The 26,911-nt window shown below is 39.3% G+C and overlaps 1 protein-coding gene and 1 pseudogene across 1 annotated transcript in view; one reads left to right on the top strand and one right to left on the bottom strand.

The window, feature by feature from the left end:
- The first annotated feature begins 2,224 nt into the window (after positions 1-2,224).
- The window catches only part of PNLIPRP3 (pancreatic lipase related protein 3), a 48,977-nt gene continuing 24,290 nt past the window's right edge, over positions 2,225-26,911 (top strand). Inside the window, exons 1-4 of the mRNA XM_033181662.1 lie at positions 2,225-2,440; positions 11,783-11,937; positions 18,118-18,237; positions 19,311-19,442. Of these exons, the coding sequence (XP_033037553.1) occupies positions 2,392-2,440; positions 11,783-11,937; positions 18,118-18,237; positions 19,311-19,442 (456 nt within the window). The 5' untranslated portion in view covers positions 2,225-2,391. The remainder of the gene's footprint in view (positions 2,441-11,782; positions 11,938-18,117; positions 18,238-19,310; positions 19,443-26,911) is intronic.
- On the bottom strand, positions 14,460-15,051 carry LOC117066369 (annotated as a pseudogene).

Here is a 26,911-nt window from a genome sequence, read left to right as displayed (position 1 = left end):
AAGGCATGAAGAAAAGCTCTTTGGAGAGAAAAGCATTTCTTAAGATTTGGATATGATGACTTCATGCTTTGGATAAAGTATCTGAAAGGCCCGGAAGATATTGGCAATGCTGGGCTGGGAGCTTTGGAAAGAGAATGGATTTTGTGATGACCTTTTAAAAGCTATTGTTAACTCCTGTATGTGACATTTTTCAGGCAGAACTACAATGATTGCAGCAAGCATTTATGGATTCACTAGTATCTGATCCTCGTTAAATACAATTTTTAAAGTATGGGTCTTCATCTCCCAGAATGATAATCTCTCTAGGGTAAGAATTTCCTTGGATGATATGAGATCAATGAAATCTAATACTATTTTTTTCTTTCAATAAGTATTGACCAAGTGCCTGCTATGATAGACCTATTGCTATGTGCTGGTGGCCCAGAGATGAACAAAACCCAGTTTGTCTCAGAGAAGTTTGATCTGGGGGAGGAGAGTAAAACGTAAATACCTAACAATTCTATAATATCCTAAGTGTTATAAGAGATTCATTACAAATTGCTGTAAAAACACAGAAAAAGGGCATGTTTTTAAAAAATATCCTATGTTATCATTGTAGGTCTTTGTACTTTTTTTTTTTTTTTTTTTTTGAGACGGAGTCTCGCTCTGTCTCCTGGGCTGGAGTGCAGTGGCCGGGTCTCAGCTCACTGCAAGCTCCGCCTCCCGGATTCACACCATTCTCCTGCCTCAGCCTCCCAAGTAGCTGGGACAACAGGCGCCCGCCACCTCGCCCGGCTAGTTTTTTGTATTTTCTAGTTTCACCATGTTAGCCAGGATGATCTCGATCTCCTGACCCTGTGATCTGCCCGTCTCGGCCTCCCAAAGTGCTGGGATTACAGGCTTGAGCCACCGCACCCGGCCGGTCTTTGTACTTTTTAATTTCAAAATGCTTATTAGGTACCTACTAAGTCCCAGACATTGTGCTTGTCACTTGGGATGCAGATATAAATAACATGTAGTCTTCTGAGAGCTCCTACTCATGAATGTATTAAATGTTATTCATACTTATCTTACAGGTATGGCTGAAAACATTGATTCTTGAAGTGTTGCTTGGAAAAAAAAAAAAGAACAACCAGTCGTAACTAGTGAAGCTTTTAGAGCATGATTTTTCCATGGTATGGGCATCCACAGCGTGCCCAGCACACTGCTTGGTGCTGTTGAATAGTTAATTCTCTAATTACTGCAGGTCCACATGCCAGTGTAGACTGGCTGCCATGAATACCAGGAAATGTTTCAACTAAATAAAGCATCCAGGACTTGGAGGTATTCTTGTTCATAATCTTTTATTTGTCTAATTCTTGCATAATGTAACAAAGTTTGTATGAAAAGGCTGTGCCTCATAAATCTTTGAAACTTTAATATTATTACAGTGAGAAAGAAAAAGTTAGGAAAAACTAAGAAATAATGTTAGCTATTTTCTATGAGCATTTAAAAATTGAGAAACTGACTAAGAATATCTGTAGATTGAATTGCTCATCACTTTAAGTTAACATAGTAGCCAAAATGGCAAGTTTCTATTACATTAAAGTATATCATGAAGCCTATGTGCAATCATGTAAGGGTGGATTTAGCTGTATGTGAACATCAATTTGCCCATATACCCATTAACAGAGTTGAACAATGATGGTGCCAAAAATTAACATGTAATATAGTACTTACTATGTACCAGGTGCTATTCAGACAATAAATAATTGAATCATCTTATTTAGCATATGAGCTAGGAACCATGATCATTCCCATTTTACAGGTAAGGAAAGGAATAGTGAGGCTTACTAGCCCAAGGTCACACTGCTAATAAGTAGCAGAGGCAGAATTTGGACCCAGGATTCGGGCTCTGAAGACAATGATGATAACTCCCATATTATACTGCCACACAGGTAAGAGGAAAAGATTAGCTATGTTTGTTATTGAACTTGGAACATCTTGTAGCAGGGTCTGTTTGTATTAAGTGGGATGCTTACACACAGAAATGTGTTAGGAAAAGAAAATTCTGAAAGTGTCTAATCCTGGTTTGGAAAAAAATATTAACTTCTAAATGCTTATTATCCAGTATCTTGTAACCTTAAAGTAACTTTCAAGAGTGACTCAGTTTGTGCTTAACCAAAATATTACTAATAATGAAACAGCAAAACCTTGGAAGTTTCCATTACCAATCACAAGATGTAAGGCACACCCCGATAATTTTATTTACTTTGCAGAGCATAAGGTGGAATAACATGTTCTTCTAAATGTAGAGTTTAAACATTGAGTTGCATCATTGTGAAGAAAACCACTTAGTATTTTAATAGTGAGGTGACTTTACAAGTAAAGATCTTCAAGAAGATTCTTATGTGATTTAAAAAATCAGCTTAGATGCTTGGAATTTGGATTGTTGTATTCTTGTTCTTTGGCACATCAAGAGGTAAGATTCATAATTTATAATAAGTTCTTTAAAAATAATGAGTATACTTACATCTGAAATGTAATTGACATGAACTTATTATTTAGAAATTACTATTGCTAACTTCATTCCTAAGTAGTTTATTGTTTTTACGAATATGTTTAAAAATTGGCTGTTTATATTTCTTCGTATTTATTTATTTTTTCATTTATCATAAAATTATCAATGGCCAAGTGCATCACTTAATACTTAATACTTAATAAAGAAGCATCTATTTCCAACAATATAAAAGAGTTGCTGGACAGTCTTGTGGGCTCCTAGCTCTGCCACTTACTAGTCTTTTTTTTTTTTTTTTTTTGAGACGGAGTCTCGCTCTGTCGCCCAGGCTGGAGTGCAGTGGCCGGATCTCAGCTCACTGCAAGCTCCGCCTCCCGGGTTCACGCCATTCTCCTGCCTCAGCCTCCTGAGTAGCTGGGACTACAGGCGCCCGTCACCTCTCCCGGCTAGTTCTTTGTATTTTTTTAGTAGAGACGGAGTTTCACCGGGTTAGCCAGGTTGGTCTCGATCTCCTGACCTCGTAATCCGCCCGCCTCGGCCTCCCAAAGTGCTGGGATTACAGGCTTGAGCCACCACGCCCGGCCCACTTACTAGTCTTATGGGCTTAGACATTGAAGTCTCAATTTCTTGATTTCTAAGATGGGTACATAGCAATAAATGAGAAAATATGCACAAATCTCCAAATTCAGTAGCTGACTCATAGTAGATACTCAATAATTGAATGAATTAACTAATTATTAGTGTCAATTGGAATGTTCTTTTTTTCCACTTGAGTCACAGTTTCCTGGAAGGATATTAGTCTGCGGACGTTTCTTAAACATTAACTCAACATTCATTGACATGTTTGCTCTTTATATATGGACTCCTTAGACATTACTGTGTAAGGAGTTAGTGGTTTGGGCTACTTTTACCATCCATGTTTAATATTGTGCCTATAAACAAACACTAAAATTAGTTGATTTATTTTAACCAAACTAGAATCAAATAATTTCAATGTTGAATGACATCCACCCCTTTGTTGTAAAGTATCATGTAGTTGGTTGAAATAGTATGGTGGTAAGAAGAGAGTCATCACATCTAACATTCAGTTCAACCACCGGTTTGAATTATGAATCTTCTTGGGTTTTAGTCCTCGTTCTGCTGCTTGGCAGTTACTTAACTTTAAACAAATACTTAACCTTTCTGAGCCTCAGTTGATTCATCTGTAAAAACAGGACAGTAACCAAAATAACATTATAGGGTTGTGCAAATTAAATAAGATGCAAGTTGACCATCTCTAACCCAAAAATCTGAAATCTAAACTTCTCTAAACTCTGAAACATTTTGAGCACTAATATGATGCCACAAGTAGAATATTTCACATATAAATACTTAACACAAACTTTGTTTCATGCACAAAATTATTAAAATACTGTATAAAATTACCTTTAGCCTATGTGTACAAGGTATATATGAAACAGAAATGAATTTTGTATTAAGACTTGGGCCCTGTCCCCAATATATCTTATTGTGTATAGGCAAACATTCCAAAACCCGAAATCTGAGACACTTCTGGTCTCAAACATTTTGGATAAGGGATACTCAACCTGTAATTCATGTAAAATGCTTGGCATGGGATTTGGGACATATTAGTAGTGAGCAATCAATAAGTGTCCGTTCTTGTTTACACAGGTGAAGAAAACAAAACAGAAAGATTCATTGTGTAACATCTTGGCGCTAGCTGGTGGAATTGGCCAATCTTGACTTTCAGCTCAGTGTTTTTTAGTCTCTGACCTCCAGCTCTTCTCTATTGGCTAAAAAATGAAGGAGATAGGACTAGCGTTAGTTTTCATATTTCAAGGACTATATTCTATTTTGCATGATTCTCCTGCCCCAGGACAGTCCTAATTGAATGTTGAAAGCAGTTAGACTGGTGAAGGCAGAATTAAGCAATAGGCAGCTTACCCTGATCTGCTGAGATGATGTTTAAAGCCATGAATACAGACAAGATCAACAAGGGAGTGACTGCACGTAGAGAAGGAAGATGGAATTACTGAGTCCTAGGACACTTCCTCATTGAGAAATCAGGAAGATGAGGGCAAACTAGCAAAGAAGACTGCCAAGAAGTACTCAGTGACGTGTTAGGAAACTAGGAGAGTTAGCCTAGAAGTCAATTTAAAATGAAAGAAATAACAGCATGTTCATGTGAGGCTAGGAATGATCCAGTAGAGAGGAGGAAACTTGGTAAAGCAGGAGAAAGAGAAGGGAGTAATGTTGAGTCTTACCCCTCAGTAGATGAGAGAAGATGGAGTCCTAATAGGATGAAGGTTTGCCTTTGTGAGGGACAAAGACAGTTCATCTCTTGTGAACAGAGTGAAGGCAGAATAGAAGGGCAGGTATCTGCAGGTAGCTGGATAGACATGCTGGGAGCTTGTAAAAGGTCCCTTCTCTCTGTTTCTGGTTTCCTATTGAAATAGGAAACAGGGTCATCAGCCAAGAGGGTTGGTGGGCATGAAATGTTAGAGGTTTGAGAGGGGAGAAGAATGAAATAACCCAGGAGCCCGGGAAAACGAAGGGCCTAGGAAAATATGATACGATGGCTGGGCAGCTTTAGGATCTGCTTTAACTTCATAACCACAAATTAAAAGTGATATAGTCAGTACGGTATGTGATTTCCTCCAGGCATATTCAGCTGCACAGGTGTAGGCAGGAAATAGGTGAAGTGTTGGGCTTAACTAGAGTTGTGGTTAAGCCAAGTGAAGCAAGAACAAGAGAGAAGTTCAAGGAGAGTACAGGGGTGTGCTTATAATGGACTGTACGATTTACACTGGCTAAGAAGGGAATTGAGGAGAGAAATCGCTGCCTAATAAGAAGTTACTTTGGCCGGGCGCGGTGGCTCAAGCCTGTAATCCCAGCACTTTGGGAGGCCGAGACGGGCGGATCACGAGGTCAGGAGATCGAGACCATCCTGGCTAATACGGCGAAACCCCGTCTCTACTAAAAAATACAAAAAAAAAAACTAGCCGGGCGACGAGGCGGGCGCCTGTAGTCCCAGCTACTCGGGAGGCTGAGACAGGAGAATGGCGTGAATCCGGGAGGCGGAGCTTGCAGTGAGCTGAGAGCCGGCCACTGCACTCCAGCCTGGGCGGCAGAGCAAGACTCCGTCTCAAAAAAAAAAAAAAAAAAAAAAGAAGTTACTTTAACAAAATACATAGTTATGTAAAATTTAGATAATACACATATTTCTCCTACACACCACATATCTATTACACAGCTGCCATAAATTTAACAGTTGAGTATACATTCATTTGTATTATTACCTATATCTCATCTATTAAATCTGTAGCCGAGTCCATTGCCGTCAGTCTTCTGGTACCTACCACTTATGCTAATGACTTCCAAGTGTAATATCTCCAGCTGAACTTCTCCCTGGAATCCCAGTCTCATATATACAACTGCCTCTGAGACAGCTCCACTTAGGTATCTAATTCATATCGAATCTACATATCCAGAACTGAACTCTCAATATCTACCCCCAAATCTGTTCATCTCAAAGTTTTCACAACTAATGGACTTCCAGGTGCTCTGGCCAAAACACCTTGCATCATCCTTGACATTTCTTTCTGTCATACCTCACCGTCAGTTAGTCAGCACATCTCTTTGGATCCTCCTTCAAAACCTATGCAGAACCTGACCACTTGCAACCACCTCCACTGCTACCACCCTAGTCTTAGCCACCATTGTCTCTTATCTGATAGTTTGTTATAATAGTCTCCTAGCTGACCTCTTCCTCTACCCTTGCCCTGCTTCAATCTCTTCTCAGAATCGACTGAACAGAAGCTAACTCAAGTCAGTCCATGTCACTTTTCTGCTCAGAGTCCTCCAGTGGCTTCCCATCTCACTTCAGAGTAAAAGCCAAAGTCCTCCCAGTGGCCTACCAAGTACTATATGCTTCAGCCCTCTGTTACCGCCTAGCATTGTCCCCTGCTACTCATCCACCTACCCTATTCAAACTCCTGGAGGCCAGATGCATTCCAAATGTTAGCTTTTTAAATTATTATTTTAGAAACATGCTATGGTAAACATACTGTATATAATACATAATTTCCAGAAAAATCTAGGACAGCACCCCATATTTAATCACATGAATATTTATGTGGTAAAATACACGCCTATTATCCCACATAATTTAATCTCACATTAAATGGGATAAAGACTATAAATAGCTTTAGGTCTGTTATTGCTGCCAAATTAGTTACTGCAAACTAGAAAACAAATAAATAAAGAAACCCAAAAGCAACTATGTTTCCCCAGAGATTTTTAGATTTTTAAATTGCAGAATAAGACATTGTGGAGCAATGTCTTCTCCCTGTCTCCATTCCCTGGGTCCTAGTCTGGATGCCTCCTAATTCCTCAATCACAATAGGCTCTCCGCTTCCTTGCAAAGTCTTGTACTTTCCTTCCCTCTGTCTGGAATGCTGTCCCGCATATCTGCACGTTGTTTGCTCCTCTCCCCCTCAGGTCTTGATGCAAATGCTACCCTGGACACCCTATTTAAACTGCAAACCACTCCTCACCTAAACACACAAACACCCTCATCCCTTCCCTGCTTTAGGTTCCTCCCAGCACCTGTCACTGTTTTAACGTAGCCATTTTCAAAAAACTTACTCTTATTTACTGTCTGTTTCTACATCCCCCACTAGATTATATACTCGATGAGGGCTAGAATTGTTTCTTCCAATGCTGAATTCCAGTGCTAATAGCATCTGGCAAATAAGAGGCACTGAAACAAGCAAATATTTCTTTAATAGAAATTATCGAACCTACTTTCCAGCTTTTTTACGTCTTTGGAAAAGCCTCCTCACAGTAAGACCGAGAAGTGACTCCTTTAGAAAGTGGAAATTAGGAAGATATGAACTATACGCCAATTTACATGATTTCTTAACCAATTAACACTAATGTGCCGTTTTTCAAATGTTTCTTTAAAGAATTCTTAGGCCAAAGGGGAAATAAAGCACTTCAACTAGGTAATATATTAAAATATAAGGACTCAAGAACTGAAGAAACTGGAAATAAATCAGTAAAGGTGAAGAAAGCATTTAAGTAATAAAAATAAAAATAAAGGCCGGGCACAGTGGCTCACGCCTGTAATCCCAGCACTTTGGGAGGCTGAGGCGCGGGGATCACGAGATCAGAAGATCGAGACCATCCTGGCTAACATAGTGAAACCCCGTCTCTACTAAAAATACAAAAACCTAGCTGGGCGTGGTGGCGGGCGCCTGTAGTCCCAGCTACTCGGGAGGCTGAGGCAGGAGAATGGCGGGAACCTGGGAGGCGGAGCTTGCAGTGAGCCGAGATCGCGCCACTGCACTCCAGCCTGGGCGACAGAGTGAGACTTCATCTCAAAGAAATAAAATAAAATGCCAGGCGTGGTGGCTCACGCCTATAATCCCAGCACTCTGGGGGTCCGAGGTGGGCAGATCACGAGGTCAGGAGACGGCGACCTTCCTGGCTAACACATTGAAACCTACTAAAAATACAAAACATTAGCCGCGCATAGTGGCGGGAGCCTGTAGTCCCAGCTACTCGGGAGGCTGAGGCAGGAGAATGGCGTGAACCCAGGAGGGGGAGCTTGCAGTGAGCTGAGATCGTGCCACTGCACTCCAGCCTGGGCAACAGAGCGAGATTCCATCTCAAAAAATAAAAGAAAAGAAAAAAGCAAAATATGCATAGGACACAAATATCTCATCTGCAGAAGAGGTACAAATTGTCAGAAATGCACAAAAGGATATTCAAAGTTTCTGATAATTAAATAAATGCAAATTTAAATAACAGGTTTTCATTCTTGTAGAACATGTGAGGTTGTCATACTGGTGGTACTTACAGAAACTGAAATCTACATACCCTTCCATAGTGTGTAGATTGTATTGTTGTTCCCCACATTGACTCTCCATCCCTGTAAGACCCTTATACACATTTACCTTTGGCCACATGACATGGAAGAGAGCATTCTAAGTCTAGACACCTTTAAGAGTCTTTGCATGGTTCCCCAGTTGCATCCTTTTCCTCTACGCCAAGAGACACAGGCTCAAAACAGAGCCTGCTCATTTAGCTTGGGTCCTGCAATGCAGAAGACTGGAAAATCAGAGCTAGGCCAAATCTAAGACCACTGCAGCCAAAGGATAACATGAGCAACAAATAAACCTTAATGTTTGTAAGCCAATGAGATGTGGGGGGCTGTTTATTACCACAACATAACCTAGCAAAAGCTAGGCTATACTTCCCAATTCCATGAAGTGATAGAGTAACCGGCATAAGGGTTCAGTTATTGGCCGGGCGCGGTGGCTCAAGCCTGTAATCCCAGCACTTTGGGAGGCCGAGACGGGCGGATCACGAGGTCAGGAGATCGAGACCATCCTGGCTAACACAGTGAAACCCCGTCTCTACTAAAAATACAAAAACTAGCCGGGCGAGGTGGCGGGCGCCTGTAGTCCCAGCTACTCGGGAGGCTGAGGCAGGAGAATGGCGTAAACCCGGGAGGCGGAGCTTGCAGTGAGCTGAGATCCGGCCACTGCACTCCAGTCCGGGCGACAGAGCGAGACTCCGCCTCAAAAAAAAAAAAAAAAAAAAAAAAAGGTTCAGTTATTTTCCTGCCGCAAATAGCAATAGATTTCACTTAGATCATCACTTTTTCTAAGTCTTCATTTTGTCATTTTTTCATATGTACGACACATAAGGCTAAATCTGTTTTTGGTATTTTTTATTAGCAGTAGTAAGACAAAAAGGAAAAACCAGACTGGGCATCATTTGGTAAAGAAGTACTCTTTCTGTCCCTTTGTGACTTTTTCATTATTATAAAGGTAATTCATATTTATTACTGAAAATTTTATAACATAGACAAGTATAAATAAGAAAATAAAAACCACTGGGATTCACCATTAATATTTTGGTACACTTTCTTTTAATTTTATTTTTTTCCATTACAGATATTATTACAAATTCTCTATAAATGTTTTTAATGGCTGCATAATATTCCTCAATACCATAATTTTAAAACTATATCCTTTATCATTGGCCACTTAAGTTATTGATCCAATTTCAATATATTAATTTTATAGCAAACATTATTTTTACAGAACTATTAATCTTTCAATTTTTTCCGAAGTAGCTTTAATACCTTATAATGTCGCTCAGTCTGCTTTATCACACCTATTTTCCTTTAACTTTACACTCTCTGTGAGTATTTCCTTATGGAAAAAAGAGCACAGTGGCAGATAACCCTGGTAAGTGATAAACACAGAAAATAAGGACTAGTTTTTAAAATCTTCATTTTAAAATCCATAGACTGAATAATGTAGTTGAGAACCTGGAGAAAAAAAGCAACAGAATGCAAAAAGTAAAAGGAGCTGGGCATTCTAGGGAAAACAGAAGGTTGTTTTAGAAAGCCATGATCCAACTATGTAGTCACTGGTTCAAATTAGAAAAGGATCAGAATAGATTCCAGGCAGGAGAAATATTAAGAAGCTGTAATATAGTAGGAATATATTGAAGAAGGTACATGTTCATTCTTCCAGGAAGAGAAAAAAAGGCAACCAGAGAATACAGGAAAACACAAACAGTACAAGAAAGGCATAATCCAAATATGGAGTAAACTACAATGACACTGATCCTGAGTAATTCAAATATTAGGAAAGACAATTCATTTGAATTGTCTCCTTTGAAGGGAATGAGTGTCTGAACAATGGAAATGCAGAAAAGGAAATGTAATTATAGCATGTGAGTTGACTGAAGGCAAAAATATTTATCTAGTCATAATAATATAAATTCTGTTCATTGATTCTCAACTTTTTGGAGTCAGCCTGTAGACAAAACATGGAAGGATTAATTATGCCTATAGAGCAAAGTCTGAATATTATCAATCTTGATAGCATGAAAGCAACATTATGAAGCTGACAGACCTTGGAAGCTGGAAGGGAGGCAGAGAGGAAGAGGCAGTACCACTAAAATCTTCCTCTTAGGAAACTGGGAGTCAAGTTCTAACAAATATGATGTATGGATCAGAAAATAGAAAGTTACTATTTAAATTTATAATAGAAGTCAATAAATGAGCAAACAAACAAACAAACAAAAACAAAACAGTGTTATTGACCGTGTTGGAGGAAGAGGTGAGACAAAGTGAAGAGTGGCATGTGCTGGGTTATTGAGCTGTTATCTCTTGGCTTCAAGCCTGCCCTTCTGGCTGAGCTTTGCTGGGGCTGGAATGTGGCCAGTACCATCCTAACAAGTGTGGGATGATATCTCATTAAGGTTTTGATTTACATTTTCATAGTGATTCACAATGTTGAGCATCTTTTCATATGGCTGTTGGCCATTTGTATGCTTCTTAAGGAAAATGTCTGTTCAGGTCCTTGCCTATTTTTAAATTTAGTTATTTTATTTTTTGCTATTGAGTTGTGTGAGTTCCTTAGGTATTAACGTGGAACCACAAAAGACCCCAAATAACAAAGCAATCTTAAGAAAGAAGAACAAAGCTGGAAGCAGCACACTTCCTGATTCAAAACTATACTTACTACAAAACTATATTAATCAAGACAGTGTGATACTGACATAAAAACAGACACACAAACAAATGGAACAGAGTAGAGGGTCCAGAAATATACCCATGTGTATATGGTCAACTAGTCTTTGACAAGGGTGCCAAGAATATACAATGAGGAAACGACTGGCTTCTTCACCAAATGGTGTTGGGAAAATTGGATATCCACATACAAAAGAATAAAATTGAACCCTTATGCCATATACAAAATTATAAACCCATGTGTATATGGTCAGCTAGTCTTTGACAAGGGTGCCAAGGATATACAATGATAGGCTTGTTCAACAAATGGTGTTGGGAGTATTGGATATCCACACACAAAAGAATGAAATTGAACTCTTATCTTATGCCATATACAAAATTAACTTGGAATAAAGACTTAAACGTAAGACTTGAAATTATATAACTCCTAGGAAAAAACATAGGAAAAATCTTCTTGTTGCTGGCTTTAGCAATGATTTTTTTTAAAATATGACAACAAAAGCATAGACAACAAAGGTAAAATAAATAAATGAGTGGGATTGCATTAAACAAAAAACTTCTGCACAGTAAAGGAACTAATCAACAAAATGAAAAGGCAACCCTATAGAATGGGAGAAAATATTTTCAAGCCATAAATTCAATAAGGGGTTAATTTCTGAAATTAAAGCCTACTTTAACCCATAGTGAGAAACACAGCCTCTCTGTAAGCCTGGTTCCTCTATTACTGACACGACGCCTTTCTGCTGCAGGAAAAGAAGTTTGCTATGAAAGGTTAGGGTGTTTCAAAGATGGTTTACCATGGACCAGGACTTTCTCAACAAAGTTGGTAGGTTTACCCTGGTCTCCAGAGAAGATAAACACTCGTTTCCTGCTCTACACTATACACAATCCCAATGCCTATCAGGTAAGCTAACTTGCAGCCTTCACACATGGATTATTCTAAAATATAAGATTTGCCTATAGATACAGAAGACATAGATACGGTAACATTTCTTTTCAGTATTATGAGTCAGATTGTTTTGTATGTTATCTGTTCTATATTATCTGTTTTGATATATCTGATTTAAATATGAAGATAGCTCTTAGTTATTTCATAAGAGGTAAAAGACATTATGTTCAGTCAGTGTGCTGAGAACCTTCCATCTGTAAGACTGTGGATAAGCAACAATGCCTATTATCTATTGAATTGAATAAACAGAACAGTCTTGAGTTTATTGCAGTGGAAGAAATGGCATATATAAACAAATACCTTTCTTGCAACACAAATTATGATCTGTGATGTAAGATGCAACTGAAAGACTCTGAGAACAAAGTGAAGAAGAGCTCACCTTGAGGTCAGGGATGGAACCAGGTAACATTTTGAGGAGGACATGTGCTTGAGGTGTATCCTGCAGGATGGACAAGATGCTCACGAGCAGAGGTAAGCAGGGTAATGGCAAAGGAAGTGGCATGAACATAAAGAAGAGAAACCACAGGCGCATCTGATGGATGATGCGTTGGGTTAGTCTAGCGGTACAGAAGGAGTCTTCAAAAGTAAGGTTAGTTAGAAAAGTAGTTGAGGAACAAATTTTGTTCCTTCCTGTGGAGTTTGTACTTCCTCCTGTAAATCATGAGGCCCCACTGAGAGCTTTTCAGAGCTGCTTTAGGGCATTTACTGTGGCTGCAGTTGCTCTCTTGTCTGAAGCTGGAAGAGATCAGAGGTGACTATGAGACCACTTAGAACTGTGCTAACATAATAGCCACTGGTCACATGTGACTATTAACAATTAAATCAAATTAAAAACTCAGTTCATCAGCCACACCAGCCACATTTCAAGTGCTCAATAGCCACGTGTGGCTAGTGGCTACGATACTGGACAGTACAGATATAGAATATTTCCATCATCACAGAAAGTTCCATTTGACAGTGTTAAATAGAAAGCTATAGTGCAGTTTGGATCACACATGGGAAACACACCTGAACTGCAGTAATGAAAGTGAGTATGATAATAGAAAATCAACATGATAAACATCATAAACTAGTCTGAGATTTCACACGTAAATGATTGGGAAAATGATAACCCTCTTATCAAAAAAATTGAGGATAAAAGAGGAGTTAGATTCTGGACAGGTGAGGCTTGCACAACCTATTGGAGATGTTAGTCTGACAGCCAAGCAGGCAGCCCAGAACTGGAGAAAAAGATTCAAAAGTCTTCTGGCTGAAGTTGAAAATTGAAACCCAAAGAATACATGAAATCTCAGAAGCAGAGAAACGAGGGCAGGACTAGGAGTGGATGGAGGATCTATATTTAGGGAGCAGGAAAAAAGGGAGGCCAGAGAAGATCATTTCCAGTCTTTACCTGAATCTGTAACCTTGGGGCTTACTTTCCATCAGGCCCATCACATACTGCTTGGCCTTGCCAGCCAAGACAGCCTTCTCCTATGCCTTCCTACCATACAAATATGGTCTGATTTGTAGCTCTCTACTCACCAGACACACATACATATGTACACACTACTCTTTACTGAAATTTGCCATCTGTAGATGAGTATTTCCCTAAATAATGTCCTTCACACCTTCTTCACTTCCCTCCATTTGGAAAGAATCATGTGTAATTAAACCAGATCTGTACCTGAATTTTGTAATGGATACAAGCCCGATTGTTTGCTGTTAAAGTGTTTTTCAACAACTAAGATATAGGATAAATCAAGTTATGTACTTAAAACAAGGATTTCCCCAGGCCTGACCCATATGCTATATGAATTTGACCAATTCTGTAGATGTGGCTGTCTCTAGAACAAGGAAAAAAAGTTCTTACTATGGGTATAGAGACCTTATAAAGAAATATTCCTCGAAAGTTTGAGTTTTGTAATTATCAAGAAGTAAAGAGAGGAATATTACTCAGCTTTAAAAAGAAGTGAAATGCTAATACATAATATAACATGGATGACTCTTCAAAACATTTTGTTAATAAGCCAGACACCAAGGGACTGGTTTCATTTATAGGAGATACCTGGAGTAGGTAATGGAGAGTTCCTGTTTAATGGGTACAGACTTTTAGTTTGGGGTGATGAAACAGTTCTGGAGAAAGATGGTAGTGATAGCTGCATGACAACATGAATGACTTAATGCCACTGAGTTTACCCTTTAAAATGGTTAAAATGTTGATTTTAATGCTATGTGTATCTTAACTTTCTTTGCATTTTCATTTTTAAAATGTTTGGAAATATGTACAACTTTCATACAGTTTCAGGGTGCTCTAGACACCTGTGGCCACTTCATGTAAACCACTATTTCTAGAGCACTTTCAGAGACTACAATATGATCATGATCAAACTCTGTAATTAAACCTAATGTGGGCAACAGACACTTCTCAAATAAGAAATGTGTCAATTACGGGGCTCCCCTACTCTAAGTATTCACAAGGAGACAGATACACAGCTTCTTTATTCCTCCTCCCCCTCCTCCTCCTCTTCTTCTCTGTCTTCTTCATCTTCCTCTTCCATCTTTTCCCAGGCAACTTTAGCAGGACGCTATGTGCCATCAAACTTTACTTTCGACTTAAGAGTCAGCAACATCCTTCTCATGCTTCTCCTTCAGCTTTGCCGCCTTAGTGATGTAAGGCTGCTTTTTTGCTGTCATTTAAGTTATTCCACATCTCACCCAGCTTTTTTGCTACATCTCCAATAGAGATGCCAGGGTTTGTGGATTTGATCTTGGCGCAGAATTCTGAATACAACAGGAAGAATCCAGACAGTGGCCTTTTGGGGACATTAGGATCCTTCTTCTTGCCTCCCTTAACTGGTCTATAATCCTTCATTTCCCGATCATAGCCCACTTTAATCACCTTTGCCATTTCATCAAATTTAGATTTCTCTTTCCTGGACATTGTCTTCCACCCCTCAAAGCACTTCTTGGAAAATTCTGCAAAACTGACAGCAACCTCTGGGTTTTTTCTTCTTATGTTCTTCTCTGCATATATGAGACGGCATAAACAGACATCTTGCCCTTTGGTTTCTTGGGGTCACCTTCAGCCATCCTGACTGTATTGTTCGCTAGTAGATTAACTTTTTTTTAAGTGAAGAGAATCTATGCTGAATACAAGTATTTGGGGGCAGCTTCTCTGCCTTTTAGGACGTTCAGGGCATATTTATCCACTTAGGACTAACTCTATTCCCTGATCTTCACTCTTAGGGCTAATCAGGCTCATGGATCCTTTTATCCTTTTATATAAGTGGCTATGCACTTGTATTCTTTGGAGCACAGTCAGTAAAACAGAAGGTGATAAAGACAGTGTTTAGGTGAAGCTGGGTCCTCTTGCCAATGAAAAGAAAATTGGAAAACTAAATACTTCCCTAAATAATGTTCTTCACACCTTCCGCACTTCCCTCCATTTGGAAAGAATCCTGTGTAATTAAACCAGATATGTATCTGAATTTTGTAATGGATGGAAGCCTATTGTTTGCTGTTAAAGTGTTTTTCTAACAACTGTGATATAGGATGAGTCAAAGTGTGTAATTAAAATAAGGATTTCCACAGACCTGACTCATATGTCATATGAATTGGACTCATTTATAAACAAATCAGAAATTATACAGTTAACATACTCCCTTCTCCAAGTGAGGAATTGTCAAAGGTAAATGTGGTGTGGTACAATAAACTTGGTCTCCTGAAAGTCACAGGTCTTTACAGTTACCTTTTTACCTTTCTGTAAGAATAAAACCAACCTACTTCACCCATGAATCCATGACACCTTAACCTCTAGTGACTTATGCAGTCACTGGTGGTGACGGACATGTTGCACACTTCCAGTAGTTTCTGTGTCTGCAGCTTTAGTCAAGGTTAGAACATACCTAACTGGTAACTATTTTGTACTTGCTAGAGATGATACCACTGGAAATGTAGTCTTCAGAATAGATTGATCTCATACCTATTATGCTTCATGTCTACTCAGTCAAAGAATGCTAAAAGGCCCAGAAAAACCTTGATACTTTAATTAACTCTTCCTCTCGATAACCTATTCTGTACGATATTGGCATCATTTCCTGGTTTCTATCCTTGTGGCAGCAGAATCTAAGCTGTCTTCTTTTGATCCCATGATGCTGTATGGAGTTTCCCACGTTTATGTTGAAAAGCTACTTTAGAGGGTTGTGCCAGAGTGAAAGTGAAGTGAACCAAAGTGTTTTCTCCACCTATGCTACTTGATGAAACTCCTCAGTGATCTCAGACAAGATCACCCATATCAGCATACCTGGATGGAAACCAGATGGCAGATGGCAGACAGACACGTGCAATGCATGATGTGAATGAGCTCCTCTTTACACTAGCATGACAACAGATACTCAGACCCCACAATATCTGTTAGAATGCCACTTGGAAGTTTGCTTGAGGTCTCACCTATTCAAACTATTCTCATGTTGAGAAAAGAATAAACAATTGTTTTCAGATTAAATTCCCTCCAAAAGGTTTTTCTGATGTAGAAACGGGACTATAGTAGGTGTTTGAGGCACTCCAGCTGGGCCTAAGAGAGTTGAAATGAGTGAGCATCTGGAGTCTCTTAGATACATAGGTGGAATCATGTTTTTGTACTTGGATTGGATTATTTAGCAGAAAAATGCTTCCTAGAAGGCCTGAAGACAATTGATTTTATTGCCCACTTCAGCAAATCCCACATCTGGTTTGGGCCCTATCAGCAGAGAAAACCATAATCAGAACATGACTTGAGAGCCCAGTGGTTAAGCACCTAACTTCAAAGGCCATGTGGATTTGAACCCTGGCTCCAGGATTCATTAGCTGCAGTACTTTTTGGCAAGTTACTTGGCCCCTCAGTGTCCCCTTTTCTAATTTTTAAAATTAGTAGCTACCTCACAATGTTGTGAGAGTTAAATGAGCTACTCCATAAAGTGCTTAGAACAATGCCTGGCAAATAGACAGACAGGAGTGTTAGCTATTATAATTACTGAGCAAGCCAGCTTATGACTCTCATAACCATTAGCTTACAGTCTTGGAGACACTTTACCTAGCCAGCAAATTGTATGATTAATTGCATTACTATTAAACACAGGTAGCCAGAAATAGGCTCTTTGTTTGAATTTCATAAATATCTAAATGTACTGCTTCCAGATTATAGGATTCACCACTGTCAGACTTGCTATTTGCTGATTTAAGTATTCATTTTTTCCAATAGAATCGCTTATACTTATGCCTTTTATTGTTTTAAATAACAAAATCACTTAAATGTATAGTCTCCTAAAGTCTTTGAGAGTTTTGTTGTTAAGGCAGTCCAACAAAATACAAGCAATACAAAAGAATGTTTGCCATAGTCATATAAAATTGTCTTCAATATGCTGGTATATTTCATGTGATGAGATTCTAACCTCAATTCCTTACTCATAAAGTGGGGTGGACAATCTCCATTTTTGCCATGTTTTTGGCATGCTTCTAGGCATGTTTTAATTCTCATGAATTACACTGATCACTGAGAAATGTTATACAAAAGTAAGATTTATTGAAATTCTGATTTAAACTTCCCTACGTTGTCTTGCAAACATTACTTTAAAAATCAAAGATTTTTTCTCTCCTTGTGTTGAATTTGTATACTGCATTGTATGATGTATTAATTTTTTGAGCTAGATGTGGTGGCTCATGTCTCTAATCCCAGCGACTCAGGAGGCTGAGGTAGGAAGATCACTTGAGGCCAGGAGTTCAAGATCAGCCTAGGCAACATAGTGAGACCCTGTCTCTAAAAAAAAAAATTGTTTATAATAAGCCATGTGTGGTGGCATGTGTCTGTAGTCCAACTACTGAGGAGGCTGAGGCGGTCAGATGGCTTGAGCCCAGGAGTTTGCAACTGCAGTGAGTTATGATGGAGTCATTGCACTTCAGCCTGGGCAACACAGTGAGACCCTGTCTCTAAATAATAATAAAAATAATTTATGGTACTTTTATAGTATGTAACAGTAACTATTTAGTAAAAATATATTAAAGAAGATTGTTAAAAATCAAATTTAGTGAAACACTTTTGAGCAGCTTTGGAATAGGTCTACTAACTATTAAATAATTTTTAATTACTATTTTTCCTTAATCTCTTTCTGCTTGAAACAGGAGATCAATGCGGTTAATTCTTCAACTATCCAAGCCTCATATTTTGGAACAGACAAGATCACCCGTATCAACATAGCTGGATGGAAAACAGATGGCAAATGGCAGAGAGACATGTGCAATGTATGACATGAATAAACTCCTCTTTACACTAGCATGCGAGCTTTATGTTTAACATGAATGTACTTTGCAAGGTATTGATGTATATTCATGGAAATCTTCCATTCAGTTATCCACAATTATCCGTGTTACAGGGCCTCAAATGAGTTATCCATTTCCCATTTATTTTTGTTATAAATTGCACAGATTACAGGGGGAAGAAATTTGTATAATCACTCTTGAATAAATTCTTCTCTTGACAGAAGATTAAATGGTATGATCAATTTCTCATTTAATTTAAGAAAAACAATTTCCAAGTTAACTCAACAAAATTAATCTTTCTCTCCTATACTTAAGATTAATAGACTACTAACATTATAAGCAATTAAATATTTATAAGGCCATATAGTGAAGATAACATTAGTACCTATCTCACTGAGAATTAAATTTATATATATATGTATTTTATATATACTTAATATATGTATTTTATATATAAATTTAATTCTCACTCAATGACATAGGTACTAATGTATAGGTGCTAATTACTAATATGTGTGTGTGTACATATATATATATATATGGGTTAGGACAGAGCCTAGCCTGTAGTAGTTCTCTATTAATACCTATGTATTAGTCCATCTTCATACTGCTATAAAGAACTGCACTAGACTGGGTAATTTATAAAGGAAAGAGGTTTAATTGACTCACAGTTCAGCATGGCTGGGGAGGCCTCAGGGAACTTACAATCATGACGGAAGGCACCGCTTCACAAGGCAGCAGGAAGGAGAAGTGCCAAGTGAAGGCGGAAGAGTCCCTTATAAAACCATCAGATCTCATATGAGAACTCACTAGCAGGAACACAGCGTGGGGGAAATCGCCTCCGTGATTCAATTACCTCCACCTGGTCTCTCCTTTGACACGTGGAGATTATGGCGATTATGGGGATTACAATTCAAGATGAGATTTGGGTGGGGACACAAAGCCTAACCATATCAACCTACTAGTATAATTTCTTATTATGGAATCAAGTGTGAAGACACGTCGGTTTCCTTGAACACTTATTTCTTTAATATTTATGTGAATCTTTGTGCCAGGTGTTGCTACAGCTGGAAGATATAAACTGCATTAATTTAGATTGGATCAACGGTTCACGGGAATACATCCATGCTGTAAACAATCTCCGTGTTGTTGGTGCTGAGGTGGCTTATTTTATTGATGTCCTCGTGGTAAGAAGACTTGATTTTTTAAAAATTATATTTAATTGGTTTTGGATATTAACTCAGAAGTTGGGACAATTGAATGTCTTTTTTTATTAGCTTAGACAAGTACTGAACACGTGAAATAATAAGCATTTGTACATGGTAGACAGAAAATGAAAAGTTTCTTCGTAGTAGAATCTGTGGTTATTTGAATCACCACTAGGTGGCAGTGTGTCTACACAGGCTCATCATTAAAAACTACCCCAGCAAGGTCAGTGCCCTGGTCAGCATGTTGGACCATCTCAATCAGTTTCATCACATTGTAAATCTATCCTTAAAATTATAAATTGTTACCATCTTACAAATAGTTTTTGTTTAGAATATGACACGTATTTTCACACAAAAAGAGGGTTCTGTGCCTGTGAATTAGTTAGGTCTGTAAGCCAGTTCAGACACAACTATTTAACCCACATATTCTCTAAAAGAATAAAATAGATCTTGCTATTTATTAGGCCTATACTCTGCGACATTCACGAATCTCCAAATGCTTTCCAAAAAGTAATTTCCCACCCTAAAATGCAGGGTAGTAAAATCTGAAGATGCATAATCCTTTCAGATTTTCAAGGAGGGTTCATTCATTCATTCAACAAATATATATTTCACTCTGCACTTACTGTGGGCGGGGCATGGAAGATATAACTTGTAAGTAAGACAGTGTTTCTGCTCTGACACAATGTTCACTCTAGTAAGCAATGGAGGCACACACAGAAACCAATGAACAAGAAAATGTCAGTTGGTGACAAGTAGTGGGTGAAGAAAATGCAAGGCAGTAGAATGGAAAGTGGCAGGAGCAGAAACAAATTGGATGAGCAACCAGGTTGGGTGATATTTGAACATCAACCACTGTCAGTAAACATCCTGAAGAAGGAATTAAGGATCCAAAGACTCATTTATGCCCCGACACTTCTCTACTCTTCCCATTCTGTCAGGGAAGACTAGGGTACAAGATCTTTAGAGACAGTCTTTGTGTACAAAGGATGAAATCAGATTCATCTTCATCTTCTCTTTAGAAAAAAAAAAAAAGCCAGCTGTAAGCTTTTGTGAATTTCTTCATTGATCTTAGGGCCTGAGCTGTGGGCTTTCCTATGTCCAGTAAATAAATAATATTGGTTCATAGGAAGCTGACAGATGTTTGCAGAACTGAGAGGGAAAATGTTTGTTGAATTAAATGTTCATTGAATTGAATAGGCCACCTTGGAGTGGGAAAAGGGTTTAGGGGCTCCGGGGCCTCTGGGGATAATTCAGGATTCAAGCTTAAAGAAGGAGCAGCTAAAAGAACAGCTGACACTCTTCTTCACCTCTCTTTCTGTCATCTCATCACAAGTTACTAGGCCACCACAATTCACCACCTGGATTGGTTCTAGGGCAAGCAGGTGCCTGGGAATGGGGTAGGAAGATGGGGAAGAAGGAGAACAATGAAGGGGATAAGGGCTGAGAATGATCTCAAATACCAACCTACATAAGGAGATAGGAAAGAAAATAGACATTTAAAATAGTGGCGACAGCTGGCCAGGCACGGTGGCTCACACCTGTAATCCCAGCACTTTGGGAGGCCAAGGTGGGTGGATCACAAGTTCAGGAGATGGAGACCATCCTGGCTAACATGGTGAAAACCTGTCTCTACTAAAAACACAAAAAATTAGCCGGGCGTGGTGGCAGGCACCTGTAGTCCCAGCTACTCGGGAGGCTGAGGCAGGAGGATGGTGTGAACCAGGGAGGCAGAGCTTGCAGTAAGCTGAGACGGCATCACTGCACTCCTGCTGGGTGAGAGTGTGGGACTCCGTCTCAAAAACAAACAAACAAAAAAATAGTGGCAACAGTTGAGAAAGGGATGTCCTAATGACCATGTAGCATTCATTGGCAGTTATTCACATATGTAAATGAGAAAGAAAATATTCTTTATTCTGTGACTTATAAAACTGTCATAACTGGTGGAAAAAATGGAACATTTGATCAAATGAAAAATGTATGCAAGTAAAATCAATTGTTTGATAATTATGAGAGCCTGAAACTTAGGTGAAACTAAAAGATGCTTGCTCAGGAGTGACATTATTAAGATAATAGAATAGGAAAACCTAGATCCTTATTTCTCCAACAAGCACACTGATTCAACAACAACACGCAGACAAATTTTCTTCGTGAGAAATTCAGAAACTAGTTGAAAGGCTCTTACATCCTGGGTAAATATAAAACCAGCTACAATGAAGGCAGGAGGAAAATTTGAGATACCTTCTTGTCTTAACTTCTACCCCTGACCCAGCACCATATGATCTGAAGGAAACTCCTAGCTTCCCGCTTCACCTTGTGGATGGAAAAAGTGGGACTTCATACCCAATGTTTCAGTTTTTCTGGGGGCTGCTCAGGGTAATCACTTCAATATCACATGTCTTGGAGCATTGATAGAACCCAGAATACTTTAGTACCTAGGGGCCAATGAGAACAAAGATGGGAAGAAAGATGGCATTCAAGCGGTCACTATAGCCCCTTTCCCTAGCTCAGTGCAGACAAAGTGATTGGGTAGAATACCCTCGATCCCATGTTTTCCTTGGGAGGAAAAGAGTTACACTGCAAATCAAAAGTTCCAACTTTTCCAGGGGCTGCCTGAGAGACTGATTTCTGTCTTAACTCTCTTGGAAGTGCTGATGGCACTCAGCTTACTCCAGATGCTGAAGGCTGCTAAGAATAAAGATAGTGATTTGGACCAGCACAAAGGTTTGACAGGTGCCCAGAATTGTTGGCTAGGCTGATTGGTGAGAGTCTTCTCCCACAAAGAACAATCCATGAACACCCTGGCAGAGGTGGCTATTTTTTCTAATGTGCAAATACCAACATAAAGAGTCAAAGAAAATGAAGAAACAATATATACCAAAGAAACAGATTCATCTGCAGAAACAAACCCTAATGAAACAAAGATATATGTTTAACTGACAGAGAATTCAAACTAACCATCATAAGAATGTTAAATGAGGTCAGGAGAATATTGCATGAACAAAGTGACAATTTCAACAAGATGAAACAAATATGAAAAGTACCAAACCAATCTTGGAGCAAAAGAATATAATAATTGAAGGCCGGGTGTGGTGACCCATGCCTGTAATCACAGCACTTTGGGAGGCCAAGGCAGGCAGATCACTTGACGTCAGGAAGCCGAGACCAACCTGGCCAACATGGTGAAACCCCATCTCTACTAAAAATACAAAAAATTACCCGGTCATGGTGGCGCAGCTGTAATCCCAGCTACATGGAAGGCTAAGACACAAGAATCGCTTGAACCTGGGAGGTGGAGGTTGCAATGAGCTGAGATGGTGCCACTGCACTCCAGTCTATGTAACAGACTGCACTCCAGCCTAGGCAGCAGAGTAAGCAGCACTATACACACACACACAAAAAAAACATCAATTTGAAATAGATTAAAGACAATCATAACACCTAAAACCATAAAACTCCTAGAAGAAAACATAGAAGAAAAGCTTTATGACATTGGACTTGACAATGATTTCCTGGATATTTCACCAAAGTCACAGGCAGCAAAAGCAAAAATAGACAAGGAAGGAGATGTGGTTTGGATGCGTGTCCCCTCCAAATCTTATGTTGAAATGTGGTCATAAATTTGGAGGTGGGCATAGTGGGAGGTATCGAATCATGGGGGTGGATCCCCCATGAATGGCTTAGTGCCATCCTCTTGATGATGAGTGAGTTCTTGCTCAGTTAGTTCACATACTATCTGTTTGTTTAAAAGAACATGGAACCTCCCCCCTCACTCTCTTGCTCCTGCTCTTGCCATGTGATAGCCCAGCCCCACCTTTGCCTTCCACCATAATCATAAGCTTCCAGACATAAGCAGATGCTGGCACTATGCCTTATGTATAGCCTACAGAACGATGAGCCAATTAAACCTCTTTTCTTTATGAATTACCCAACCTTAGATATTTCTTCATAGCAACGCAAGAATGAACTAACACACACACACACAAAAAAAAAATAGTGAAAAGGAGCAGGGCATTGCTATAAAGATACTTCAGAATGTGGAAGTAACTTTGAAGCTGGGAAATTAGCAGATGTTGGGAGAGTTTGTGAGGCTCAGAATAATACAGGAAGATGAGGGAAAGTTTTAAATTTCTTAGAGACTTGTTAAATGGTTGTGACCAAAATGTTGATAGAGATATGGACAGCGAAATCCAGGCTGATGAGGTCTCAGATAGAAATGACAAAGTTATTGGGAACTGGAGTAAGGGTCACCCATGTTACACCCTACCGAAGTTAGCTGCATTATGTCCACACCGTGGGGATCTGCGGTATGTTGAACTTAAGAGTAATGACTTCAGGTATCTAGCAGAAGAAGTTTCTAAGCAGCAAAGCATTCAAGATATGATCTGACTGCTTCTAACAATCTACAATCAGATATGGAAACAAATAAATGACTTAAAGTTGGAACTTATGTTTCAAAGGGAAGCAGAACATTGAAGCTTGGAAAATTTGCAGCCTAGCCTAGCCATGTGGCAGACAGAGAAAAAGCTTTTTCAGGAGAAGAATATAAGTGGGCTGTGGAGCAACCACTTGCTAGAGAGATTAGCATGACTAAAAGGGAGTTGGGTGCTGCTATCCAAGACAATGGGGAAAAGGCCTGAAAGGCATTTCAGAGATCTTTGAGGCAGCCCCTCCCATCGCACGCCCAGATGCCTAAACGGAAAGAATGATTTCAGCACCCAGGCCTAGGGTGCCACTGCCCTGCTCAGCCTTCAGAACACTGCTCCCTGCATCCCAGCTGCTCAGGCTCCACCCTCAGCTCCAAGGGTCCCAGGTACAGCTTAGAACACAGCTCTGGAGGGTGCAAGCCATGAGCCTTGTCAGTTTTCAAGTGGTGTTAAATCTGCAGATGCTCATAATGCAAGTGTGAAGGAAGCTTGGCAGCTTCCAACTAGATTTCAGAGAATGTATAGATAAGTCTGTGTGCCCAGGCAGAAGCCTGCTGTAGGGGCAGAGCCCCCACAGAAAAACTCTACTAAGGAAATGCCAAGAAGAAATGTGAGGTTGGAACCCCCACACAGAGTCTCCAATGAGGAACTGCCCAGTGGATCTGTGGGAAGGGGCTCCTGCCCTCCAGACCCCAGAATGTTAGATCCACTGGAAAATCCATGATTATAAAAACTGGCAGGCACTCATCTCCAACCCCAGAGAGCAGTATGTGGGTTACACCCAGCGAAGCTACAGGGGCAGGGCTGCCCAAGGTCTTGGGAGCGCACTCCTCACACCAGGATGTGGGACATGGAGTCAAGAATTATGTTGGAGCTTTAAGATTTAATGCCTGACCTGCTGGGTGTCAGATTTGCATGGGGCCTATTACCTCTTTCTTTTGGCCAATTTTTCTTTTTTGGAATGGAACTGTTTATGCAATTCCTGTACCACCATTATATCTTGGCCTTGAGTCTCAGATGAGACTTTTGACTTTGAACTTTGAGTTGATGCTAGAATGATTAACATTTTGGGGGAATAGTAAGAAGGGATGATTGTATTTTGCAATGTGAAAAGGACATGAGGTGTAGGGGGGTGGGGTGGAATGATATGGTTTAGATGCGTGTCACCTCCAAATCTCATATTGAAATGTCATCCCCAATTTGGAGATGGGGTTTAGTGGAAGGTATTAGTTCAGGGGGATGAATCCCTCATGAATGGTTTAGTGCCATCCCCTTGCTGATGAGTGAGTTCTCACTCAGTTCACACGAGATCTGATTGTAAAGAGCATGGTCCCTCCCCACTTGCCTCTTACTCCGGCTCTCACTCTATGATACACCAGCTCCTCCTTTGCCTTCCCTGATGATTCTAAGCTCCCTGAGGCCTCACCAGAAGCAGATGCCAGCACTGTGCTATGTATATAGCCTGCGGAACCATGAGGCAATTAAACCTCTTTCTATAAATTACCCAGCCTTAGGTATTTCTTTGTAGTAACGCAAGAATGAACTAACACGGGACTACATCCAACTAAAAAGCTTCTTCCCAGGAAAGGAAACAATTAACACAGTGAAAAGGCAACCTATGGAATGGAAGAAAATATTTGCAAACTATATATGTTATCATATATCCGATAAGGGCTTAAATCCAAAATGTATAAGGAACTCCAACAACTTAATAACAAAAAGACAAATAACCTGATTTTAAAGTGGGCAAAGGACTTAAATAGTCTTTTTTTTTTTTTTTTTTTTTTTTTTGAGACAGAGTCTTGCTCAGTCACCCAGGCTGGAGTGCAGTGGCATGATCTTGGCTCACTATAAGCTCTGCCTCCTGGGTTCATGCCGTTCTCCTGCCTCAGCCTCCCGAGTAGCTGGGACTACAGGCAACCGCCACCACACCCGGCTAATTTTTTTTTTTTTTTTGGATTTTTAGTAGAGACGGGGTTTCACCGTGTTAGCTAGGATGGTCTCAATCTCCTGACCTCGTGATCTGCCCACCTCTGCCTCCCAAAGTGCTGGGATTACAGGCATAAGCCACTGTGCCTGACCTAAATAGTCATTTTTTAAAAGAAGACACACAAATAACCAACCAGTTTATGAAAAACTATTAAAAATTACTAATCATCAGGGAAAAGCAAATCAAATTCATGGTGAGATACCATCTCACATCTTTTAGAATGGCTATCATAAAAAAAAAAAAGCTTATAAGTGTTGAGAATTGGGAGAAATTGAAACCTTGTACACTGTTGGTGGGAATGTAAAATGGTACAGCCATTATGTAAAACACTATGAAGATTCCTCAAAAAATTAAAAATAAAACTACCATATGATCCAGCAATCACACTTCTAGGTACTTATCCAAAAGACTGAGATTAAGATCTAGAATAGATATCTCCACTTCCATGTCCATTGCAGCATTATTTACAATAATCAAGACATGGAAACAACGTACATGTCCATGAACAAATGAACGGATGAAGAAAAATGTATATATACACAATAGAATATTATTCAACTTTAGAAAAGAAGAAAATCCTGTTATATGCAACAAAACAGATGAACCTGTAGGACATTATGCTAAGTGAAATGAGCCCGTCACAGAAGGACAAATATTGTATGATTCCACTTACATAAGGTATCTAAAATAGCCGAACTCATAGCAGCAAAGAATGGAATGCTTCTTTCCAGGAGGTGGGCAAAAGAAAAGAGAAATAGAGTTGCTATTCAATGGGTATAAAGTTTCAATCATGCAAGATGAGTAATTTCTAGAGATCTTCTGGACAACATCATGCCTGTAATTAGCAAAACTGGGTCATACAATTAAGATTTTGTTAAGATGGCAGATTTCACATTAAATTTAGTCTGATATTTAAAAACATCTTTAAATGCTTGCTCCTTTGTTCCCTATCACACTTTTGTTTAAACTCTAGATGTATAATCTATTTATGAATATTATTTTTTATTTAAGATTTTGTTTGTAACTGACAA

The sequence above is a fragment of the Trachypithecus francoisi genome, unplaced genomic scaffold (assembly GCF_009764315.1).
Source record: "Trachypithecus francoisi isolate TF-2019V2 unplaced genomic scaffold, Tfra_2.0 Contig01579, whole genome shotgun sequence".
NCBI classification, from domain to species: domain Eukaryota; kingdom Metazoa; phylum Chordata; class Mammalia; order Primates; family Cercopithecidae; genus Trachypithecus; species Trachypithecus francoisi.
The sequence above is the reverse complement of the archived record's forward strand: the minus strand, read 5'-3'. Positions and strand labels throughout refer to the sequence as shown.